Source organism: Macrosteles quadrilineatus, unplaced genomic scaffold (assembly GCF_028750875.1).
Source record: "Macrosteles quadrilineatus isolate MER2022 unplaced genomic scaffold, UCM_ALF_1.0 Scaffold_1__1_contigs__length_201487025, whole genome shotgun sequence".
In the NCBI taxonomy this organism is placed as follows: domain Eukaryota; kingdom Metazoa; phylum Arthropoda; class Insecta; order Hemiptera; family Cicadellidae; genus Macrosteles; species Macrosteles quadrilineatus.
In genome coordinates this window covers 27,911,224-27,933,024 of record NW_026542594.1, presented here as the reverse complement: position 1 = coordinate 27,933,024, position 21,801 = coordinate 27,911,224, and the positions used below count along the sequence as shown (strand labels likewise).

Here is a 21,801-nt window from a genome sequence, read left to right as displayed (position 1 = left end):
CACACGGATCGTTAGTTCCTCGCGGCGCCACAAGCTGTGCCACTGCGCCGCTGCCGTCGACACTGTTGCTACAAAACTCCGCAAGATCGCACCACTGTTCCCCCGTCTTCATCTTTTAACATAGCTATAACTGATCTACTTAGGGAGTATGTTTAATCTATGGTTCTGGTTAGATGAGACGTGTGACCAAGCTGTAGCGGGAATCCATTCTTGTATTTGAGATACTCTATTGGCTACATACGTTTTTAACTTGTATGGTTGGGTACAAATCCAATTTAAAGTTACAGTAGAATCCGTCCAGGCGTGAATGGAAGTAAGTGGCACTTGTTTTGATAAGAAATTATTAGAACAAAAATGCATTAATTAGGCGAGTAAATGCGCCCCGCACAATTCGAGTCTGGGAAGAGAAATACGCTTAAGAGGCGCTACTCTGGTTTTGGCGACAATTAGTGAAATATGCGTGTTATGGTCGGAGTCAGTAACACGTAAATAAATACAGGCTGAGAAAGCAAGCTCACTGGCATCACAAAAACCGTGCAATTGTATGTCACTTGAATTGGACATTCTAAAATGTCGAGGCAACATTATATTTTCAAGTAAATATAACTGTTCTGTAAACAACTTCCATTGCCGCAATAGGTCGGAGGGGAGGGGGGTGTCCCATTGAAGTCCTCTTGTCCACAATGTTTGGATAAATATTTTTGCCCATATCACCACAGGAGATAAGAATCCGCACGGGTCAAATATCTTTGCAATGTCAGATAACACAATTCGTTTTGTATACGTTTCAGACTGAGAAATATTTATTTTATAAGTAAAACAATCAGAGCTTGAGATCCACTGTAATCCTAAGATGCTAATCAGTGGTTGGTCTGGGGTGCGAAAAACTACAGGTTTTTCATGAAACTCACTTGGAATGTCCTTGAGTAGAGCATTGTGATTTGCTGTCCATTTTCGTAATTGAAAACCACCTTTAGCGAGAATTGATTTTATATCATTTTGAAGGAGCAAGGCATCTTCTATTGTGTCAGCGCCGAGGGCGACGTCATCTACATAAATGTGATTCCTTAAAACCTGAGAAGAGGCAGGGAGATTAACTTCCTCATCCTGAGTTAATTGTAAAATTACCCTATTAGCTAAGTAGGGACTACTTGACATACCGTAGGTGACAGTGTTTAGCTGATAAATAGAAAGCTTCTTTTGTGGATCGTCTCTCCAATAGATAAACTGATAACGGCGGTCGTCCTTGTCGAGTTCGATTGAACGAAACATCTGTTTTACATCAGTAGTGAATACATATTTATAACGCCTGAAATTCGTTATAATTGTAGCTATGTCATTATGCAGTTTTGGGCCTACATGAATAATGTCATTCAGTGATAAACCAGTCGTTGTTTTTGCGCTTGCATCAAAAACCACTCTTAAGCGAGTACTGGAACTGGAAGCTTTAAAAACACCGTGGTGCGGTAAAAAATAATGCGGCTTGTCAGGAATAGAATCTGTAAACAATGACATGTGGCCTGTACTCTCATAATCACTCATAAAATCAGAATACAATTGCTTAAACTCAGGTTGAGTATTAAGTTTACGCTCAAGCGATAAAAAACGCCTTTTAGCATTGAAAGATGAGTCCCCTAACTTTGCGGGATTTTCCTTGAACGGAAGTTTGACAGAATATTTTCCTGTCTCAGGGTTGCGGCAGTAAGTTTCAGAAAAATGTTGTTCACATTTAATATCTTCCTCTGTGAGTTTAGAGGGTGCGGGAGGCTGTTCCAAAGACCAAAAATTAGAAATCAATTTACTTAAATTATCCTCTTGCAGGCAATGAAGTATAATGTGATTAACATTTTACAGTCCGTGGATACAGGAGTTTTGCCGATAACAATAAAACCAAATTCAGTGTCCAGAGCATGAGGCATGTTCTCACCTAAGCTATATTTATTCGGCTTTATTATTTCCATGAAAAGGTCAGCTCCAATGAGCATTTGAATAGGACCGCTCTTATAGAAGTGAGGGTCAGCGAGTTTGAAATTAGCCACACTTTTAATAACATTGTCGTTAATAAGTGCTGAAGGCATGTCTGAGGTTATCTTACTCAAAACTAACACTGGATGGTTAGTAGAAACTTGTTTGTTATCAAGCGTGAGAATATTTACATTTGTTACACCTTTGGTGCTAACAGGAGTAGTGGAAATACCATTTACTTGGCATGATTGTTTAGAATGTTTTAGCTTTAGCTGCAATTTATTCACAATGTCCGTGTTAATAAATGTACAAGTGGAAGCACTGTCCACAAGTGCTCTAACAACCATTGTGTTTCCTTCAGTAGAAGTCAGTTTCACGAGCGCAGTGCCCAAAAGTGTAGTAAACAATTCATTGTTACTATTTGCGGTGCAGACGGTCTGCGAGTCATTGTTGCCATCAGCTGATAGGGGAGAGGGGTGAGGGGGGAAGCCGGAACTGGTTTTATTCCTAGTTTTGCGAATACTGTCCGCTTCGTTATCTTTGTAGATTGCTGCAGTCTGTCTACTGTGTGATGGAACTGTGTTATTAGACCTAGCTACATTTAAATGTAAAAGCGTATGATGTCTTTTATTACAAGTACGACAAGTATTCTTGCTGACACATTCGTTGAATTTATGCTTACCTAAGCAGTTAACACATAAGTCATGCGACTTAACAAAATTATATCGCTCTGAAGGACTTAGCCTAGCAAAATCATTGCAGGAATAGATCACATGATTGTGACTACAGAATGAACACAATGTATTGTTATTTGTGTTTTGAGTGGTGAGAGATACATCTTTTATGCGGGAAAACCCAGGTTTCGGCTTTACATTGCTGACATGTTGTGCATTATGACGCACATTCTGCGAATGAATTAAATGAGCATTTTCCATAAAAGCGCATTCACTTTCGAGAAATTCAATAAATTCCTTAGGCGTGGGAAGTTCCTGGGAGTTTTGACGTTTAGTTTCAAAACTAGTGCGTATTTTTATGTCAAATTTACGCAACAACAAAGTCATGAGAACTGGATTATCATCATGTATGTTTACATTCAGACTGGCTAGAGCGGAGCTGTGCTCATTAAATTGAGAGATAAAATGCCTTAATTGATTAGAACGTGTGTCAGTGCAATTAGGCATATCAATGATATGATTTATGTGAAGCGACTTTAAGATCCTAGGATTGTGATACCGCTTAACTAGCGTGTCATACGCGATGTCGTAATTGTCGTTAGTGAGAGGAAGAGCCTTAATTAAATTAAAAGGCTCGCTTGAGAGACAAGACAAAAGATATTGGAATTTTTCAATGTTTGTGAGCGATTTATTCCTATGTACAGTCACCTCAAAAACATTATTAAAGGCTATCCATCGAGATATGTCACCAGAAAATGTTTTTAACTGTATCTTGGGAAGCCTGACATTAGATTGGTTTGGATTCAACGAATTTGAGGTTGTATTATGTTCACTAAAGCTTTCCTCAGCACTTTGAGGGAGAAGCGGCCTTAAAATAGTTAGAATATCAAGAAATAAATCACTTATAGTAGAGTCAATACTTGAAAGTTCGGTTTCCTCAGCATCTGTGGTAGAACCAGGAGTATTAAGTACATTATCCCGTATCTTATTGTATTCAACTTGTTTTGCAGAAGTATCCTCGTTGAGAGATAACGCCCTTTGTTTATGTTTTTCTTCAAATGGTTTTAGTTCAGAGAGAGTAGTTGCATGCTCCAATAACTTTTGAAGTCTATTTTTAATTAATGTAGACTGTCGTTTAAAAGTTACGAACTTCATGATTAGCTTTTACAGTATAATTAATTGAAATGTGAACACTGCTAGCTAACACAATAAAATAGCTACAAAAGTAAAAAAATCAATTGATTTGAGTTGTGTTAACAAAGCTTGATTTTGACTTTTGTAAACAGAAAAGTTATTATTTTATAATCTTCATACTATCTCATTCTTAGTTTTAGTTCTTGCTGGAAAATCAGGTATTAAATTTAACTAAAAAACAGTTTGAGAGAGTTTGTCAGTAAATAAGCTTCACAAGAGTTTTAAACACTTTCTTGAAGGGTCAAAGACAAGGTTTTGCTTTTATTTAGCACTGATAAACCCCATATCCGGCTCGAAGGACCAAGATGAACGGTACTTTGCGTACTTCCAATTTATAAGAGCAGAGACCATCTTAAATTTTGAATAGTGACGCAAGGTGCGGGCTATGTTAACTGTACAGCGCTTGACTACTACAGCATAAATGCTGGAATTAGGATTTTTCAAAGATATTAAAAGCTGAAAGTCCTGTAAAGAAAACAAACATTTTAAGCACTCTTGTGACATGAATAAATATATTAAAATGAAACGCTGAGAGTACCTGATTTCCAATTTTACTGAGTGTAGGTGTTATTGAAGCTGAAGAAGTGCAGCCGTAGAGGTGTCAAGATCCTGTAGATGAGAGAGATGGCAGCATAGGGGAGTTAGGGCCTCACTGCTGTGGGAAGAAGGCGCCTTCTTTAGGGGACGATGAGATGATGTCGGTCGTATGTAGAGATGATGATGTGCAGAGTTGATGTAGATAATTGTGTTAAGCATTAGAGAGTAAAAAAGCTATTCTCTAGCATTTAAAATAAAAATAAAAATCACTTCCTCTTGAGGTTTTATCACTTTATTCATGTGATATTTGAATTAAAAATAAAAATATTTACACTTGGCACTCTTCTTTATGCCTTGCACAAAATAATAAATCTTAAAATTAGCAAATTGAAATGCAAAGTAAAAATGATTTAAGACTTTAAACTGGAGCTTGATGTTTCTTGAAATAACATGAAATTTAACATGAAAAGTGAGAAATAGCTTATAAAAACTGGCGTCTTGATGTATTTAAATTGAGAATTATGCGGTGAACTGGATGAAATAACACTTTGTCAGACGGACGCTGCATAAAGCGAGAACGAGAGTAAGTTATAAAACACTGGTAAAGAGACCACGTGCAAAAAATGCGTAATGCAATATTAACCGCGAGTACACGGGAGTTGCCACGGTGAAGACATAAGCGGAACTGGATTTTGTCGTTACAAATAACATAGCGTATCTCCCACTCTTCAATATTTGAAAACCTGACCGATCACGTGAGGCCGTGTTATCACAAAACTGCTCGACAAAGTGCATGTCTGGAAACAGGTGACTGGACATGTCGAATACTGACCACTATGTTTCGGCCGCGAGCTTCGAACGCCTAGGGCGTTACACGGACCTTCATTTGAACGCACTTCGGAGTTAGGCGAGGTGGAGCGTGTGGAACAACACGCCCAACGGATGCAACGGTTTAAAAGGTTGTACGATACCACACGACGGAACCTACAAACTGCTTTTAACGTACGGGCTAGACATTATAACTTACGGAGGAGAGATGTGCGGTATGACGTAGGTCAGTCCGTCCTAAAACGAACTCACGTACTTTCGTCGAAAGCTGAAGCTATCGCGAGTAAATTAGCGCCAAAGTATGAGGGGCCCTGGGTTATCACACGTCGATCAGGGTACAATTTGTACGAAGTAAAAGATCCAAATAGTCGTCGCAGACAAATTGTCCATGTTAAGGATCTGAAGCTTTTCCTTGATAGGAGTGAAAATAATTAGTTTCAAGAAGAGTTTTCGTTCTTTTTAATGTCGTGAGTGACAGTACTTATAGGAAAATCTAAGTTTGTTTATGCAAGGATGTTGCAGTAAAAAATTTTTTTTCCTGAAGTAAGAGCATTTTTTTTGTTGATTTTTTTCCACCCCGAACTAAGAAGGGGGTGTAACGGACCGTTGCCGTTCGCAATTCAAATAGCGCGGGGTTGTTGTTCACCGAGCGGCCACGCACTGCACCAGCGTCGCGACCCCTATATAAGCAGCACGGGACAAGGGCTAATCACTTCCTTGAGCGCTGGGCGAATAGCTAGCAACATCTCTCCCTGGTAAGTGGAGTGGAGTATATATCGCGAAACCTTAGGTCGAGGGCGGAATAGCCCGGTAACAACCAGTGGGGGAATAACCCTGGAAGCGTCGAATACTAGGGTTAGGCTGAGGGCGGAATAGCTCTCGGACCGCGAGACGATAGGTCGAGGGCGGAATAGCCCGGTAAATACACCAGTGGTGAAATAACCCTGGTAGCGTCGAAACCTAGGTGTTAGGCCGAGGGCGGAATAGCTCTCGGATCCGCGCATATCCGTCGCGAAGCCGTAGGTCGAGGCCAGTGGTGAAATAACTCTGGTGTCGTCGAATAGTAGGTGTTAGGCTGAGGGCGACAATCGAATCGGTTAATTGTAAGTATAATTGGTTTTAATTCTAAGAGTGAAACACGGTAAATCCATTAATTAGAAGTTTTATTTTATTTTCGAAGTTAATATTTTAGTTTTATTTTGACCAGTGTTTCACTTACGGAATTAACGCCTAATTATTATTTTGTTTAAATTAGGGCCTAACCCGGGCAGTGATGAATGTGTCATTCACTGAAAGCTGATGCTTTAACGACCATATCTGAGCCCATATTTTAAAACTTAACTATTATTATTACTACTAACCCTGGACTAACTCAATTAGATTAGCTATCCGAGGCCGACAGTACAATTTTGTCCCAGGACGAAATTGCACCGTCACAGGATGTAATGCTGCTAAAATTGACCAAAGGAAGAATTTATTGTCAGAATTCTTTATATTTAAAACTGCATGTTTTGATTGAATACTTTTTGGTGTGGGGATATATGACTTTGGAGTTAGGGGCTTATACTTGTAAACATGCAACTGCCAATATTTAGTATGGTCATATATCCATCCACTGCCTTGGGCTTGATATTTATGCATCGATGCGTCAATCTTTAAAAATTCATTTTCAATTTGTGGCTTTAAATCACTTTTCTCAATAGTTAAGGTAGTAAGGCTTCTAAAATCTGCAATACATTCTTTCTCATTAACTAATTTTCCATTTTGATCCATTGAATATTTTATAAATTTGATTCTCCTTACTGAAGTCCATTTTATCGGCAGAGGACAAGACTTGAGAGCATTTTCAAGTTCAGCTCTAATTGATTCACCAACAAATTGTATCATTGTGTATGGACAATTGTTGCAAGAATTTACGTGTCTCCTAAAATGTCCAACAACATTTTTTTTACAAAAATTACAAGTCTTGTGATTTTGTAATAAATGCGATTTTAGAGCCATGTTATTATCACAGATTAAATCACAAACTTTGCACAGTTTCACCTTCATTTGATGTTTCAACTTGTAGTGCCGAATCAAGTTACTTTTGGTGGAGAACGACACGGAGCACTGTTGTCATGACGGCTTCATGTTTAAGAATGAGGTCTCCGACTGATGTCACCTCTATATATAGGCCTAGACTTTTTTGGAAAATTTTTAAAATTAAGAAATTTTTAAAATTTTAATTTTGATAATCAAATTTTGTAAAATTAAATTTTTAAATTTAAAAATTTATAAATTAAGAATTTTAGAAATTTATAATTGAGAATTTTATAAACTTATAAATTTTTCTACGTCCAAACTTTTTGACAGTTTTGCACACCTCAAAATTTTCCAAGTCCATAAAACTGTTAAAAAACGCTTATATCTCGAAAACGGCTTGAGATACGGCAAAATGGTTGAAATTCTGGTACACATAGTGGGTGTCAACTTTTGATTTCAAACAATATTACAACATAAAAAAATCAAAAATTCCAAACAAAATTTAACATTATTTTATATGGGTACAAATAAAAGTTACCACGAAAATTTTCGAAGTCCAGACTTTTTGACACCTCAAAATTTTCTAAGTCCAAACTTTTTGACAGTTTTGCACACCTCAAAATTTTCTAAGTCCGTAAAACTGTTAAAAACGCTTATATCTCGAAAACGGCTTGAGATACGGCAAAATGGTTGAAATTCTGGTACACAGAGTGGGTGTCAACTTTTGGTAACAAACAATATTACAACATAAAAAAATCAAAAGTAAAAAAAATTAACATTAGTTTATATGGGTACAATTAAAAGTTACCACAAAAATTTTCAAAGTCCAGACTTTTGGACCATAATGATTTTCTCTAAGTCCAGACCTCAGAAAAACCATTATTTTACGATTAAATCACCAGAGGTCTAGTACTAATTGTTTCATGCCATTTAAAGTGATTCCAGCAACACTTTATATTTTTCTATATTTCGGGCCAACTTGGGTCCCTATAGAGTTTCGAAATCTGGTGCGAGGCGTTCCGCGCGGAACGCCTCGCACAGCCGCCGTACCTCGAAAATTTTCTAAGTCCAAACTTTTTGACAGTTTTGCAAACCATGAGCCGGGAGCACGCCCGAGTTCGCGTGCAAACCTCATTCGAATTGAGAATATACATGAGAATGGATGTGGATTTCAAATAGTAATGGAGTTGTACAATGGTATTGAACATTTATATACGGGTGTAGAGGCAAAGATCAGGATTTTTGAAAAAGTGGCTAAAAAATGATCCCCATGTTATTCTTATGGGGAAAACGTGCCTAAAGCGTCGTCTCTTTGCCCTATTGCCACTACTGACAGTCTTGATGAAAAAACATTGCTGTAAAGTCGTTGACTGATAGGCTTGAACGTGCTGTGGAAGCTCACTGCGTAGTTGCGCCCGAACTAAAATCTTTGAAGTCAAAAACGGATTGTGCCATTGTCACCGACAAATGGCTAGTTGATTCTGTCTTAAAATCGTACTTTCCTTACTTTCAAGAAAGTGGCAACGCTGTGTCTACTAAACCCGAAGGGGTACCCTGGTCGAATTACCTCAGAAAGATCATATGAGCAGTACCAAAAATTACCTCAAAGTAGTACACCAAAATATTAGAGGGTTACTTAACAAGATATGGACGCACTTGAAATTGTTATAGATGATGAGCAGCCCGATATGTTAACTCACTCTATAAATGTTAACCTTCATCTTCATCAAACTAGAACTTAGACAAAAATAAAACTTAAACGTGAAAGTCAAACATCAAATTTTAGGTTGTGTTTTGTCCACGTAGTTCTGTTTCAGAGTAATTCGTTGATTAATTTTTGTAAATCCTTAATTAGGAATGATAAATAACTTTTGTAGATTTTTAAATATATTCAGAGAATAAATATTTCATTTAGGTTATTAAAAAATAAGACTTTTAAAGGTAATACCGATACACAAAACCTATCTTTAATGTTATTTTAATCTACTTATTAGCAAGTACTCCTGTCAGTTAGCCTTCTCCAAATACTACAAAAAAAGGTATAAAATATAGTTCATGTGACTGACGTGAAAAATATTTTTGAATTTCTTGTAAACACTAACAAACAACATAGCCTAATTGAACTGAAGAGCTACATCGCTTGCACTTTCAAAATTCAAACTCGCAGTCTCGCAGACGAATCATCAACACAGGACAGGATCAAGGTAGCCAACATACGTCCAATAAGGAACAACATTTGTCGTAAACGAAATTCCAACAAACTATAGGCCCCTACCGCTAATTGATTGTTGATTTCTTAAAATAAGGCGTGTTTAGCCTACCTAGTTTAATCAAAGTTAAATGAAATCAAAGAAACATCAAGTTTATTCGTCCAAGTCAAAGAAATTTTTATCTTTGATGGATTTTTGCAAATATTTAAATTTTATTTAGTTTACAAATATATTAAACCTAATAAAATATAATATATAAATGTAATATAATTTTCTTGTATCTGACTTCCCAACAATCCCAACTCATGGCAAGGAAATTCCCAACTTTTCTCTTTCCCAGATTCTAGGGGGGAAGGCTCCCCCCCACCCCCCCCCCAAGGCGACGCCCCTGTCTGGGGGTGTGAAAGCCAAAGGACTCAGTCACGGCCATCTTTAACTCCAGGCCGTGACCTGGTAGAATTTTCAACGTTGTAAGTAGTGTTGTCTAGTGCCAGACGTCCCATAACATAACATGGCAGACAAGTGACACCAGCTCATTAATTCGCGAATAATTTATTTAAATTTAAATTTATTAACACGAATTTACTAAAAGATTTAAAATAAAACATATGGATTTAAAACCAGAACAATATTTAAATTAAAAATCTATTTATGTACGTTTAAAGTGGAGTCAGAGGTGGCCGTGACTCAGTTCATATTGAAGCTCCAAATAAAGGCTCTCCCAACTGTTTTTCCCTTCACCGTCGTCAATCCTGCAAGAGGTGTCTTCCGATCACATAAAGTTCTAACTTTCCCTTCCATTTACATTTTAGAAACATTATCATTTAAAACCAATCATCATATAGCTGTCCATACGTAACCATAATTATCCTGTCCGCAACAATTTTAATCTTTCAGTACTACTACACTCAACCACTTTCTTTCAGAAAAACTTCCACTTCTATGCAGTAAAACATTTTAATGACCTTCCTTTCGGGGGGAGACCCTTTGAAAGCCGAACAGGATATCGGAAAATTCAGAAAATGTGTTAAGTCCATCTTGATAAATAAGGTTTGCTTCAGCGTCCGGAAATTTGCTTGTAGTCTTTAACCTATTCCTATTAAATATCACAAGGGGTTGTATGTCACAACAAAACAAATTGTATATATGCCTTTAGTAGTTAATGATTTCATAATAAATGTAATTTATTGACTTGGCCAATGCAAAGTATTGTTAATCTGGCTTAGTAAAGGACTTTGACTTTCATTTTAAGTTTAAAAATATATATATAGGCTACCTAATATTTTTAATTTATTATTTTCACATATTATTTTAATCACTAACATTGATATTCTAGAACTATCAAGAACCAACTAAAAACTAACGATTTGTTAGCTATTTGAATTAAGACTTAATAGTCATAATTTTCAATTAATTAAAATTACTGACCTAAAAGCTTATGTAAATAATTAAATTACTTACTGGGTTAGGAACAGTTCGGTATAATAAAAGTTTCTTGTAAGTATTTTACATTTTTTTTTTATAAGATTGCCTTTTATATTATTTTCTACAAACGTTTCCCAACTTATACCCATAGCCACTTAAATGTTAGTGTGTATGTGAACAATAATGAGCAGTTACCATATATGATGTTTGTCTTATCTGGATCATACAAGTGTGTATTATTTAACCTGATATTACTCAACAAAATGTGTTTTATTCTATAGCGTTTCATTAAATTTAACATAAAAATCATATGCTCCCTTCATTTTTAAAAGTATTCAGTCCAAAAATGTAATAAAATTTGCTTGCGCGTAGGCCTACAAGTATTTCGTGATAATAAATAATTGAGGAGATGCAATACATTTATGTAGTCAGTCGCAGCAGTCGAAGCCGGGCATACGCAAACCGCGCAACGTGTAGCTAAATGAGCTGTAGTATAAGTGAGCCATCTAATATTTTACCGCAGGCTCGTGGCTCATAGTCACTATGATCTCTAGAGTAAGTGAACCTTCCTACTACTGTTTTTTAAATATAAGACACGAGGCTCATAGGCACTATGATCTGTATAGTAAGTGAACCCTCTTCATTTATTTGATATTTTCGATGTAGTGCAAGTGAACCTTCTATTATATATACTATTGATAGTATTATTTACAAAGCTCGTATAGACTATGATCTGTAGAGTAAGTGAGCTGTCCCCTTCCGTTCCTCGTTTTGCAATGTATAATATGAGGATTATATAATTTACTTTATCCCCAAGAAGATTTTAGCGGTGGCTACATGGTTAGTTCAACCAAGCCAGCTTTAAAAAAAAGCAAACTAGAAAGAAGAAGAAGAAGAAGATTTTAGCGGGATTCTCCTACCTAGAAATTCCCACATCGATTCGATTCGATTGTCTGTCTGTCATTAGTGTCATTGTCATTGTCACTTCTTGTTTTGGTTAGTCAGTCAAGTCAGTCAGTTAGTTTTCGTTGTCATACTTTTTACATTTAAGTATAAATCTTATTACTAAGTTATAATATAAATAAATAATACAAAGTTGCAGAATTCGATTTATGAAGTAAACGTCTGCCATCTCTGTTCGAGTGAGACTAACAATAAAAATACGAGTTAGGCTAAAATGCAAGTGATAGCCTAGTGTTGCATTGTTTTACCGTTGATTGATGCATTTTCCAGGTTAGCCTAACTTATTTGAAAATTTTGCACTTCTTTTACCCTGAGAACTTTACCTTGCCGGTAATTAAACTGTTAGCTTAATTAAAAAACATTCTTAGCGTGGCACACTTTGTTTATGAATGAAATCCTCGGACTAATGCCACTGATAGTATAGGTGGGCCGTGCTATAGACCTGATTCTGCTTGTTTTGCATCCATAAACATATGATTTTTCATTAGTACTGTAAGTCAAGCAATCTTGAAATGAGAACTGATACCCAGAAGAAAGTCGAAGCTGCAAAATCGGAAGGTGCATCTGCAAGTAAAGTAAGTCATGATTTAACTTAGGCCTAAGTTAGATTGGCTTTTTTTTTAGGCTAGGCCTAGTTTTTAAAACTTGACTGAAGGAAAAACCTCGACTATATTGTTATATAGTCAATGGCCTGGTTATAACTTGGCTTAGCTGTATGTAGGCTTAGGCTAATATTAAAACGTCAACAATTTAAGAACATAAATCATTGATAGGTAGGTAGCCTACTTCTAAGTTACAAGTTATTCTACACATAGGCCTAGTAGCCTATTTTTCTATTCTAGGCTTAACTTAAGTAAGATTAACTTAGTGAAATAGTTTCATAACTAAAGTGTGAAGTAACCATTGACTAAGTATATATACCTATAGTAATACCTGTAGGTATATATAGTCAATGGAAGTACCGGTAACTTAACCCTCCCAGTGTTACTTGACGAAAATTCGACAAGCAGCACACTTTGTGTAGTGTTACTTGTCGATTTTTCGACACGCAGACATCGTTTACGGCGAAGGCTCTATGACTGACTGAATCGGATCGAACTGGATCGAGTTAGGTATCGTTCTTTCCGTAATATTCTAAGCTTTCTCCAGAGGTCTGTCTCTAAGCGCTATTCATTTTAGTTCCGAAAATATTGTAGCAGACAGCTGACGTGCGTGTATTTGTAAACAGCTAGGTTCCCCCGGACCGATGACTGATGTGTTTTATTACGTTTATCATTGTTTTAGTGTTAAAAATCAAAAGTAGTGATATACGTGGTGCATTATAAGAAGATTTAAGTGGTTTTGAAGTGCTGGTTGATGATCCTGAAGAAGTAGGTAGTGATATCGATGTAAATAATTATCAGCCAGATTCCTAGCTAAGTTATGGTTAGGCTATGCATTCTTAGCTAAACGCTATGTACTGAAATCAGTTTTTTGCTCATAACTTATTTATTTGCAAATATACTTTCTTATATTATTATATATTTGTAATCCTCATACAATTTAGAACAAAGTGGCTATTTTCAAATATTTATAGGCCTATAATTTATACAATTTCATTGAGCGCAAACTTATTTTTTTTTTGAAAATTTTTGAAATTATATTTTTTTTACCTAAAAATTTTTTTTTTTTGAAAAAATGTTTCTTATGTTTTATATATAATATTGAAGCCCATGATTTTCCAAACAAAATGGTATATAGAACATTAGAATTAACATTGTTTTAAGCTTCTCAGATCCGTTTTAATAAAACCTTGCAAATGCGCCAAAAATAGGTGGACATTAAGGCCTAAACTATGGACACTTGGAGGGTTAAGGTTAAAGGTCAAAGTAGCCTAGGCCTAGGCTAAATGGAACTGGTGGGTCAAGGTAGCCCAAGGTAATGTTTTGAAATAGGCCAGCTGGTAACCTATTAATCAACGGCCAGTTTTATTTGAATTGAATATTTGGCCTGTATATCATCAAGCGTAGTTAGGCCTTTAATTCTGTTGTCTAGGCCTAACTGTAGGCTAACTACTTAGGACAGAGCATAGCTTAAATTTAGATTGAACTTTTTAAAATTTAACTTTCTTTTAATTTTTTTAAAGACCAAGAATAGCTAGGCTAGTAGGCCAGATGTGTAAGTTAAACACCCTAATGCCGGCAGGTTAAGGTAAACTATTAAATTTAACCCCTTAACCGCCACGCACGAGATATGCCGGGCGATACTAGTTTTCAGAGCAACCGCCACGTACGAGTTATCTCGTGTTGACGTAATCAGCTGTTGTGTTTTATTTTTTACAGTTCACTTCCCGCCTTATCTCTGATATACGTACGTAAACAAGTTTTTGACAGTGCTGCTTGACTAGTGCTGCAATCTGGTGGATTTTAGTGGTATTATAGGTCAGTAATGGTCCCGATCAGTTCCGTTCGTAGTTTCAGTAAAACCCGTGCTTGCGGAAGCTTACGTAATGCTTACGTACATTATGCGTGTCATTATAATTATTGTGTTTTTTGGGGGTTATTTACTTGGTAGTGTTGAATGAGTAGTAAATATTAATCGTAATGGCTGGTGACATGCTTGAGGATGACGATTTATTAGAGTTGTAGACTTTATTGTAGGCCTAACTCAAGAAACCCCCGAACCCCCCCCCCCCCAATCTCAAATTTTAGTAGGGTATTGTTAAAGCTTAATGTTTTTGAAGATGTCTACAAACAATATTGATAACTATTTTCTTTAAAAAAAACAACTGGTACAGTTTTTTAAATTACAAGTATAAATCGTCAAAAACGGAAAAAATAAGTGGCAATGGCGGATTTTGACTATGCTACTTAGACGGCGGTTAAGGGGTTAAAGTCGTTTTTAAGGGTAGTAGGCAATAACTTAGGCCTATCATCAGCATGGGACTGATTTTATCCAAACCTACACAATTCTAGGATAAAAAAAACACTTTTGATCAAAATATTCCTTAAAATAAATTTTATATAATATATACTTTGGGTAACCTTATTTTACCTCCTTTGCCTAGTTCCGGAATTCGCCGGTCTAATACCGGCACCCTGTATAAAGACCTTGAACTACAGTAGGCTATTTAGGCATAACTTATAAGTTATTGGCTATATAAAATATATTTACTAAGTTAGGCCTAGCTTTTGATCAGATGCAATATTTTTGGAAGGTTAAAAATAAAAACAATATTTCACCTAACTTAACTTAGGCCTATAAACTAATTAATATTAGATGTTTGGGGTGGGCCTAACTAAGTTTGATACAATTTAACTTAAGGCCTTTTTTAGTGTTTTTTTTTTCAACAGTTATTTTCTATTTTCCAAAAAAAGTAGCCTAGACTTTAACTCAAACACGGGAGAAAGCTCTACTGATATTGTCGAGCAGTATGCATTATATTTCCACTGCTATTATGCTGGATCAGCGCTATTGGTACTGCTCGGAGTGATTAGGGGCGCATAGGCCTACGCATGCCAGTGTTATTGTCAAGACACTAATTCCCCCCTATGCGTCCCTAAAGGAAAGTTGGTAATTAACTGATCTTTTGATTAGCTTACAACTTGCGGGATCAAGGTTAAATATAGTCCAGTAAATAGAGACAGAAATAGAGGGGTTAACTTACAAACGGTCCGGTAAGTCTAAATTTTTTATATGTTGTCTAGGATGGTAAGTAGGTGTTAAAACCGTAAAATGCACAATTCTACCCCCTCCGCGCCCGCCGCCATATTTAAAAATCGAAAAAATCGGTACATTCTAGAGATTTTCGCCTATTTTTCCGTTTTGGTGCGTTTTAGCGAAAAATATGTAATTGCAATGTTGTAGACAATTAAATTTCCTATAATATAGGTATAACAATTTGGTTCTAAGACTTATGGATACGAAAATATTCAAATTATTTTACAATAAAACATAATTTTTTTTGTTATTTTGCCAAATCTCTTTCTTTAGATCGCTGTAATTCAGTAATGAAATATTCTAGTAGGCCTATAACAAATATTCCAATCACATGTATGTATAGAGCATTTAATTACTTACAAAATGCTTCTATTTTTTAGGCCAACCGTTTGATGTGGGGCTGAAAAACAAACAAAACAAATTAAAAGAACGGGTCTATTTTTTCCGTTATGTGACCTAAAAATGAACAAATTAACTTTCAGTTTTCGGTTTAATTTTCAGTTAATGAAACAATACTTACTGTACTTACTACATGTAACAGTGCAATGCTCATGATGCAGGTACTATATTCCTCCCTTACAAATATTCACTGGTGAGAGGAGGTGTTAAATTTAAAACAACCCACCAATACAGCAAGTACATTTTTTAAGATTCATTTCAAAAACGACAATCTGTTTCAAAAATACAGGATATAAAATACTCACCGACAACTGGTACAGTAGGCCTACAATGAAATCCACAGATCGAGAAGGAGAGAGACTAAGAGTAGTGAAAGCAGCAGCAGACATAGTTTTGGAAGATATTAGATGTCAGGTGTACAATACCACAGAATACCCACCCACTGACCAGTTTTTGAATCATGTTGCAACAGTTATTCCACAATCTTTGCCCACTCTCCTGACATCCGTTATAACAAAGAACAAGAAAAGATCTGTCATAGCTACTGCAAGACGAAGGTCCTTTGTGTCACCCCTTCTGACTGGATTAAGTGTATTCATGTACAAAAAGTTTGGTTCAAAGCTTCTGTCATCTTTTGGATATTCTTCCTCTTATCACGAAGCACAATTACTTAAAGTGTCTACCATCATGCAACAACTACCTCTGGTGAAACCCAACCGTGGCGATGCTTTCTGCCAACTGGTTTTTGATAACGCCGACTTCAACGTCAATACTCTAGATGGTCGAGGGACTTTTCATGCCATAGGTGGAATAATATGCATAACCCCATAAGATGCCTACTAAACGAGCAAAGCTCCAGTAATTAATTTTCTAATATGTTAGTTATTTAGTTTATTTTAATTCTATTAGCCATTAGTTTACTTATTTATTAAACGTTTATTATTACAGTATTTGATCTTATTTTGTTTAAATAAATGAATCTTTAAAAATGTACTTGTTGTGTTGGTGGGTTGTTTTAAATTTAACACTTCCCTAACCAGTGTATATTTGTAAGGGAGGAATATAGTACCTGCATCATGAGCATTGCACTGTTAACTTACATGTAGTATGTACAGTAAGTATGGTTTCATTAACTGAAAATTAAATTCTTTTAATTTGTTTTGTTTGTTTTTCAGCCCCACATCAAACGGTTGGCCTAAAGAATAGAAGCATTTTGTAGGAAATTAAATGCTCTATACATGTGATTGGGATACTTGTTATCCTAAAATATTTTATTACTGAATTACAGCGATCTAAAGGAAGAGATTTGGCAAAATAACAAAAAAAAACTACGTTTTATTGTAAAATAATTTGAATATTTTCGTATCCATAAGTCTTAGAACCAAATTGTTATACTTATATTATAGGAAATTTAATTGTCTACAACATTGCAATTACATATTTTTCGCTAAAACGCACCAAAACGGAGATATAGGCGAAAATCTCAAGAAAGTACCGATTTTTTCGATTTTTAAATATGGCGGCGGGCGCGGAGGGGGTAGAATTGTGCATTTTGCTGTTTTAACACCTACTTACCATCTTAGACAACATATAAAAAATTTAGACTTACCGGACCGTTTGTAAGTTAACATACCTCTATTCACTGGACTAATAGAAAATATGTTGTGTTGAATGTTACTAAATGACCAAGTTTGTCTTAAAAATATCAAAAAAATATTAATGTGAATTATTATGACTTTGCAATAGGTCATAACCCAAAACTCAGGAGGATAACTTAATACCCTCCAAAGTGCCATTTCAATTCTGTCAGCCTCTCCTCAGGCCTAACCATCGTGTGGTTGGCCGCGAAATATATTGCTTGGATTTCCTTTGTGATTATAATCTAGTTGCCATTTAACTTCTCATTCCATTAAATTAGGGCGGAAAGATTATTGGGTCTAGGGGCGCCAAAATGCTTAATCCAGCCCTGTTAGTATTAAAACAATAATTTTATCTCCATTTAACCTTATTATTGATTATTTTAGGTGGTTTATGTTAACAGGAGACAATGAAAGTTGTCAGGAAGTCACTTCATCCCCTCCAAATTGCTGCTGGTGACAAGGAAAACCTTGTTGGAGCTGGGAGGATGCCATCCACTACTGGAGAGAAAGATGGGAAAATCCTGTCTTTGAATAGGTAGGCCTAAGTTAGGAATTTGGTATTACTGTACCTATGTATTGTATATATTCAGTTCTTATCAGGCGCTCATGGAGAGTGGACCTCCTTATCTGTTCATGTCCGGCTAGTTTCCTCGTTGCAAACTGTCCAGCTCATACCTGTCAGTGTGTTGTGTTATTGTGATTTTTTATAATTAATAAACTATTTACGCGGTTGGTGAAATCGGGGATAGCCAAGTGGCGTTGGTGAAAAGTGTTTTTTATACAGTAAAGTGGCTCAGAACATGACAAGTGAAAAGTGCGGTAAATGTGAACTACTGATTGATCAGCAGAAAAACTTAATTAAATGCACGGATTGTAATTCTCCGTTCCATTTAACCTGCTGCAGGAACGCGTCTGGAGATTCTTCGAAGAGGCTGACTAGGAATTCATACAAGTGCGAAGGCTGTGTATCCGAAAACTCATCGACGAACAGCAAGATGGGTCTTGATCGCGATACGGCGACTATACTAGATACGATAGCCGCGCTACGAAAAGACACTAATGAATCTTTCATCGGGTTACGGAAGGAAAGTTCTGAAATGTGGCAGCAAACAAAAAATAAATTAGATAAAGTCAAATGTGATATAAATATCCTAACAACGGGCCTCGGTGAAGTCAAACTACAATATGATGAAGTGAAGAGTAAAATAACAGCTACAGACATAAATGTAGAGAAACTACAGGAAGAAAATATAGAACTACAAACCAAAATACTAGATATGCAGACTGAAATCGAAGAGATGCAGCAATATTCCCGTATAGATAATATCGTTATCACAGGAGTGCCCATGCTTAAAGGCGAAAATGTCTTCATGATCCTAGCCGACATTGCCAAAGTCCTCAATATTAACTTCCACCGGTATGACGTGTCGGCTGCCCATCGTCTTTCAAATAAAATGTCCAAAGGTCGTCCTCCCGTGATTGTCGTGAAATTCTCGTCCAGAACTATTAAATCTGAATGGTTAGACGCTAGAAAAGAAAAGGGATCTTTAAAAGCCAACGAAATCCATCGTATCTTTCCTGATTCGACTGTCTACTTTAATGAGCACTTGACCGAACACTCTAGAAAGGTCTTTAACTTAGGCAGGGATATGGTCAAAGAGAAATGTCTGGCTTGTGTCTGGGTGAAGGACGGGTGCATACTCGTCAAGCAAACGGAACAAGGGAAAACCATCCGAGTAAAAACTGAAAACGATCTCAAGCGAATTCGTCGTTCTTCTTCTGGACCTGCCGCTCTCAAAGATGAGGTTTCCGAAGCCGCCGCCCCCGGGAACGCCACCGTCCCAGTGGTCAACTCAGCTGCCCCAAGCTTCACCCCTTGCGATGTCGACTCGGCAGCCTCTGCCGCCGCCCCCGGGAACGCCGCCGCCCCAGAGGTCAACTCAGCTGCCCCAACTAACTCCATCAGTTTCACCCCCGGTGATGTTGACTCCGCAGCCTCTACCGCCGCCACCACTGTCACCACCCCACCGACCAACACGTACGCCAAGACACTGGCCTCACCAGCTAAACCTGGGTTACCCTCAAAGTAAAGTTTTAACACCATAAATTGTAAGTCCCTCTTTTAGAGTATACTTTTTATTTAGATGCATAGTATTTATTTATTTTCTCAGAGTACCTATCAAATTTAATTTTCTCATTAACCACAGTTTATCTGTAAAGAAACAGTTCAGTAAATGTAATATGTATGTGTTAAATCTCCTGTAAGTATAGATATCTTTTACCTGAAACAAAAGTCAATTTTAGATATCTTTATTTAATACCCCATAGTAATTTTAGTTATACTCAGGCAAATCAATAATGTGTCTTTTATAACGATAAAGAGAAATATACAAATAGCATCGTAATTAGGTATCTACTTACACACTACAGTATACTCTTTTAGATGTAACAATACTTTTTAGCTATAACAATTGTTTAGTTGCTTTTATGGTAACCAGAAAAATATCTTACGACATAGTTAGTTTCAACTAAAAGTAGTTGTTTATTAGGTCTTTTTATTTTATTTAATAATTTGTTCAATAATAGTAAAAGTATATTTTAGAGATACCACAGTGAAATTATAAATAATACAGTCAAATTAAATACCACTTTAGTGTAACCAAAAACAATAATACATTAAACTATAATTATTAGTCAATTACAAATACACAATACGTATTACAAATAATTAATATTATAAATAGTTAATTTTGTGCGTTATTACAAACGTATTATCATTATTATTACGTATGGTTATTATTACAAGTACAGTAAACTTATTACTTTTCAAAATATAGTCAGAAAGCTATAGAGGGGATTATTTCATTTTTTATTATAGTTAAATTCTAACAAATGAAAAGATAATAGTCAATCTAGTAACAAGAACTATATTTCCAAAACACATATAACAAGAAAGTAGTATTCACCAAGAATTAGCCATTTATCTGTATTAACAGTTGCTCAAAAGAGTTGTGTAGGTTTAGTGTAATATAATAAATATGAGAAATGGGTTCAAAGTATTTAATGTGTTCATCAAATCTAATGCCATTCATTTGTTCATTTATTTCATTCTATTAAATTGTCATCCACTTTTAAAATATCAGTATGTAAAAAAAATCCCTCAACACTTTCAAAAAATAATGTCTCAAATCTCAAATCATTTAAGGTTGGTCTTGTATCTAACAATTACATTTTGCCAATAACCCTTCCTTATAAGAGACTAAAGCCCACCTTGTTAAAAAATGTTGGCGTATATTTTCATTTTAGTAGTAATTTTACCTTGATGAAAGGAATGTGGTAAGGATGTGTCTTTAGATAAGACTAAGATAAAATCATAATTATCGGAAATATTATTTTTTGTGATTTTCCAATCTCCTTGGCATTGTAGGATTTATTTTAATTAAATATGTGTGTAAATGAGTGTATTTATAGCAGAACATTCCTATATGAATAATAATTAATATTTAGGTTCGTAATAAACATAAAGAAACACGACTTTGGATCTGTTAAATTAATTAGGCTGGATGGTTTTGCGATAGGGACCGGGTATGGACATGTTAAACGAGGAAGATTATAACGAATTTCCAATTAAAGAATGTAATGTTTACTCCGATATAAGTACTCTTAAATCTTGTTTTGATTTATCTCAAAGTAATTTCGGGTCAAGGTTTAGAATAATCCATCAGAATATAAGGAGCTACAATAAAAATGTTGACGAATTTTGTGCGTTTCTCCAAGGAATAAAAACCCATTTTAATTGCATAGTACTAACAGAGGCATGGTTAAAAACAGATTCTATTTTAGAAAGTATTCCGGGTTACAATATTTTTAGTTCAAGCAACAATCTTAATCAAAGCGATGGTGTAGTTGTATATCTAGATAACTCTTTATCTGCAACCTGTAATCAGCTGTTGATCGGCGGCGTGGCCACTGCCTTATCTCTGACCTTCGACTGGGACGGACAACCTTGTGAATTACTAGCCGTTTACAGGAGCCCTAATTCTAACCTTCAATTGTTTCTTGATGGTGTTTATTATTATAATTCCACTTCCCATTCAGAGTATGTTCGTATTTTCTCTGGTGATATAAATTTCAATATTTTAAACCCATCACTTAACTCAGCTGAAGAAAAATATGTTGACATCCTTAGTGATTTTGATTTAATACAATGCATTGACAAAGTAACTCGCCCTGAAAGTAACGCAT

At 35.9% G+C, this 21,801-nt stretch overlaps 1 protein-coding gene across 3 annotated transcripts in view; it reads left to right on the top strand.

Annotated features, from left to right (window-relative positions):
• Window positions 1-11,845: 11,845 nt before the first annotated feature.
• Window positions 11,846-21,801, top strand: part of LOC129005709 (geminin-like) — a 40,973-nt gene continuing 31,017 nt past the window's right edge. For all 3 annotated transcript variants that reach the window (XM_054434692.1, XM_054434701.1, XM_054434683.1), the window contains exons 1-2: window positions 11,846-12,393; window positions 17,958-18,091. In XM_054434692.1, coding sequence (XP_054290667.1) covers window positions 12,331-12,393; window positions 17,958-18,091 — 197 coding nt within the window. In that variant the 5' untranslated portion in view covers window positions 11,846-12,330. The remainder of the gene's footprint in view (window positions 12,394-17,957; window positions 18,092-21,801) is intronic.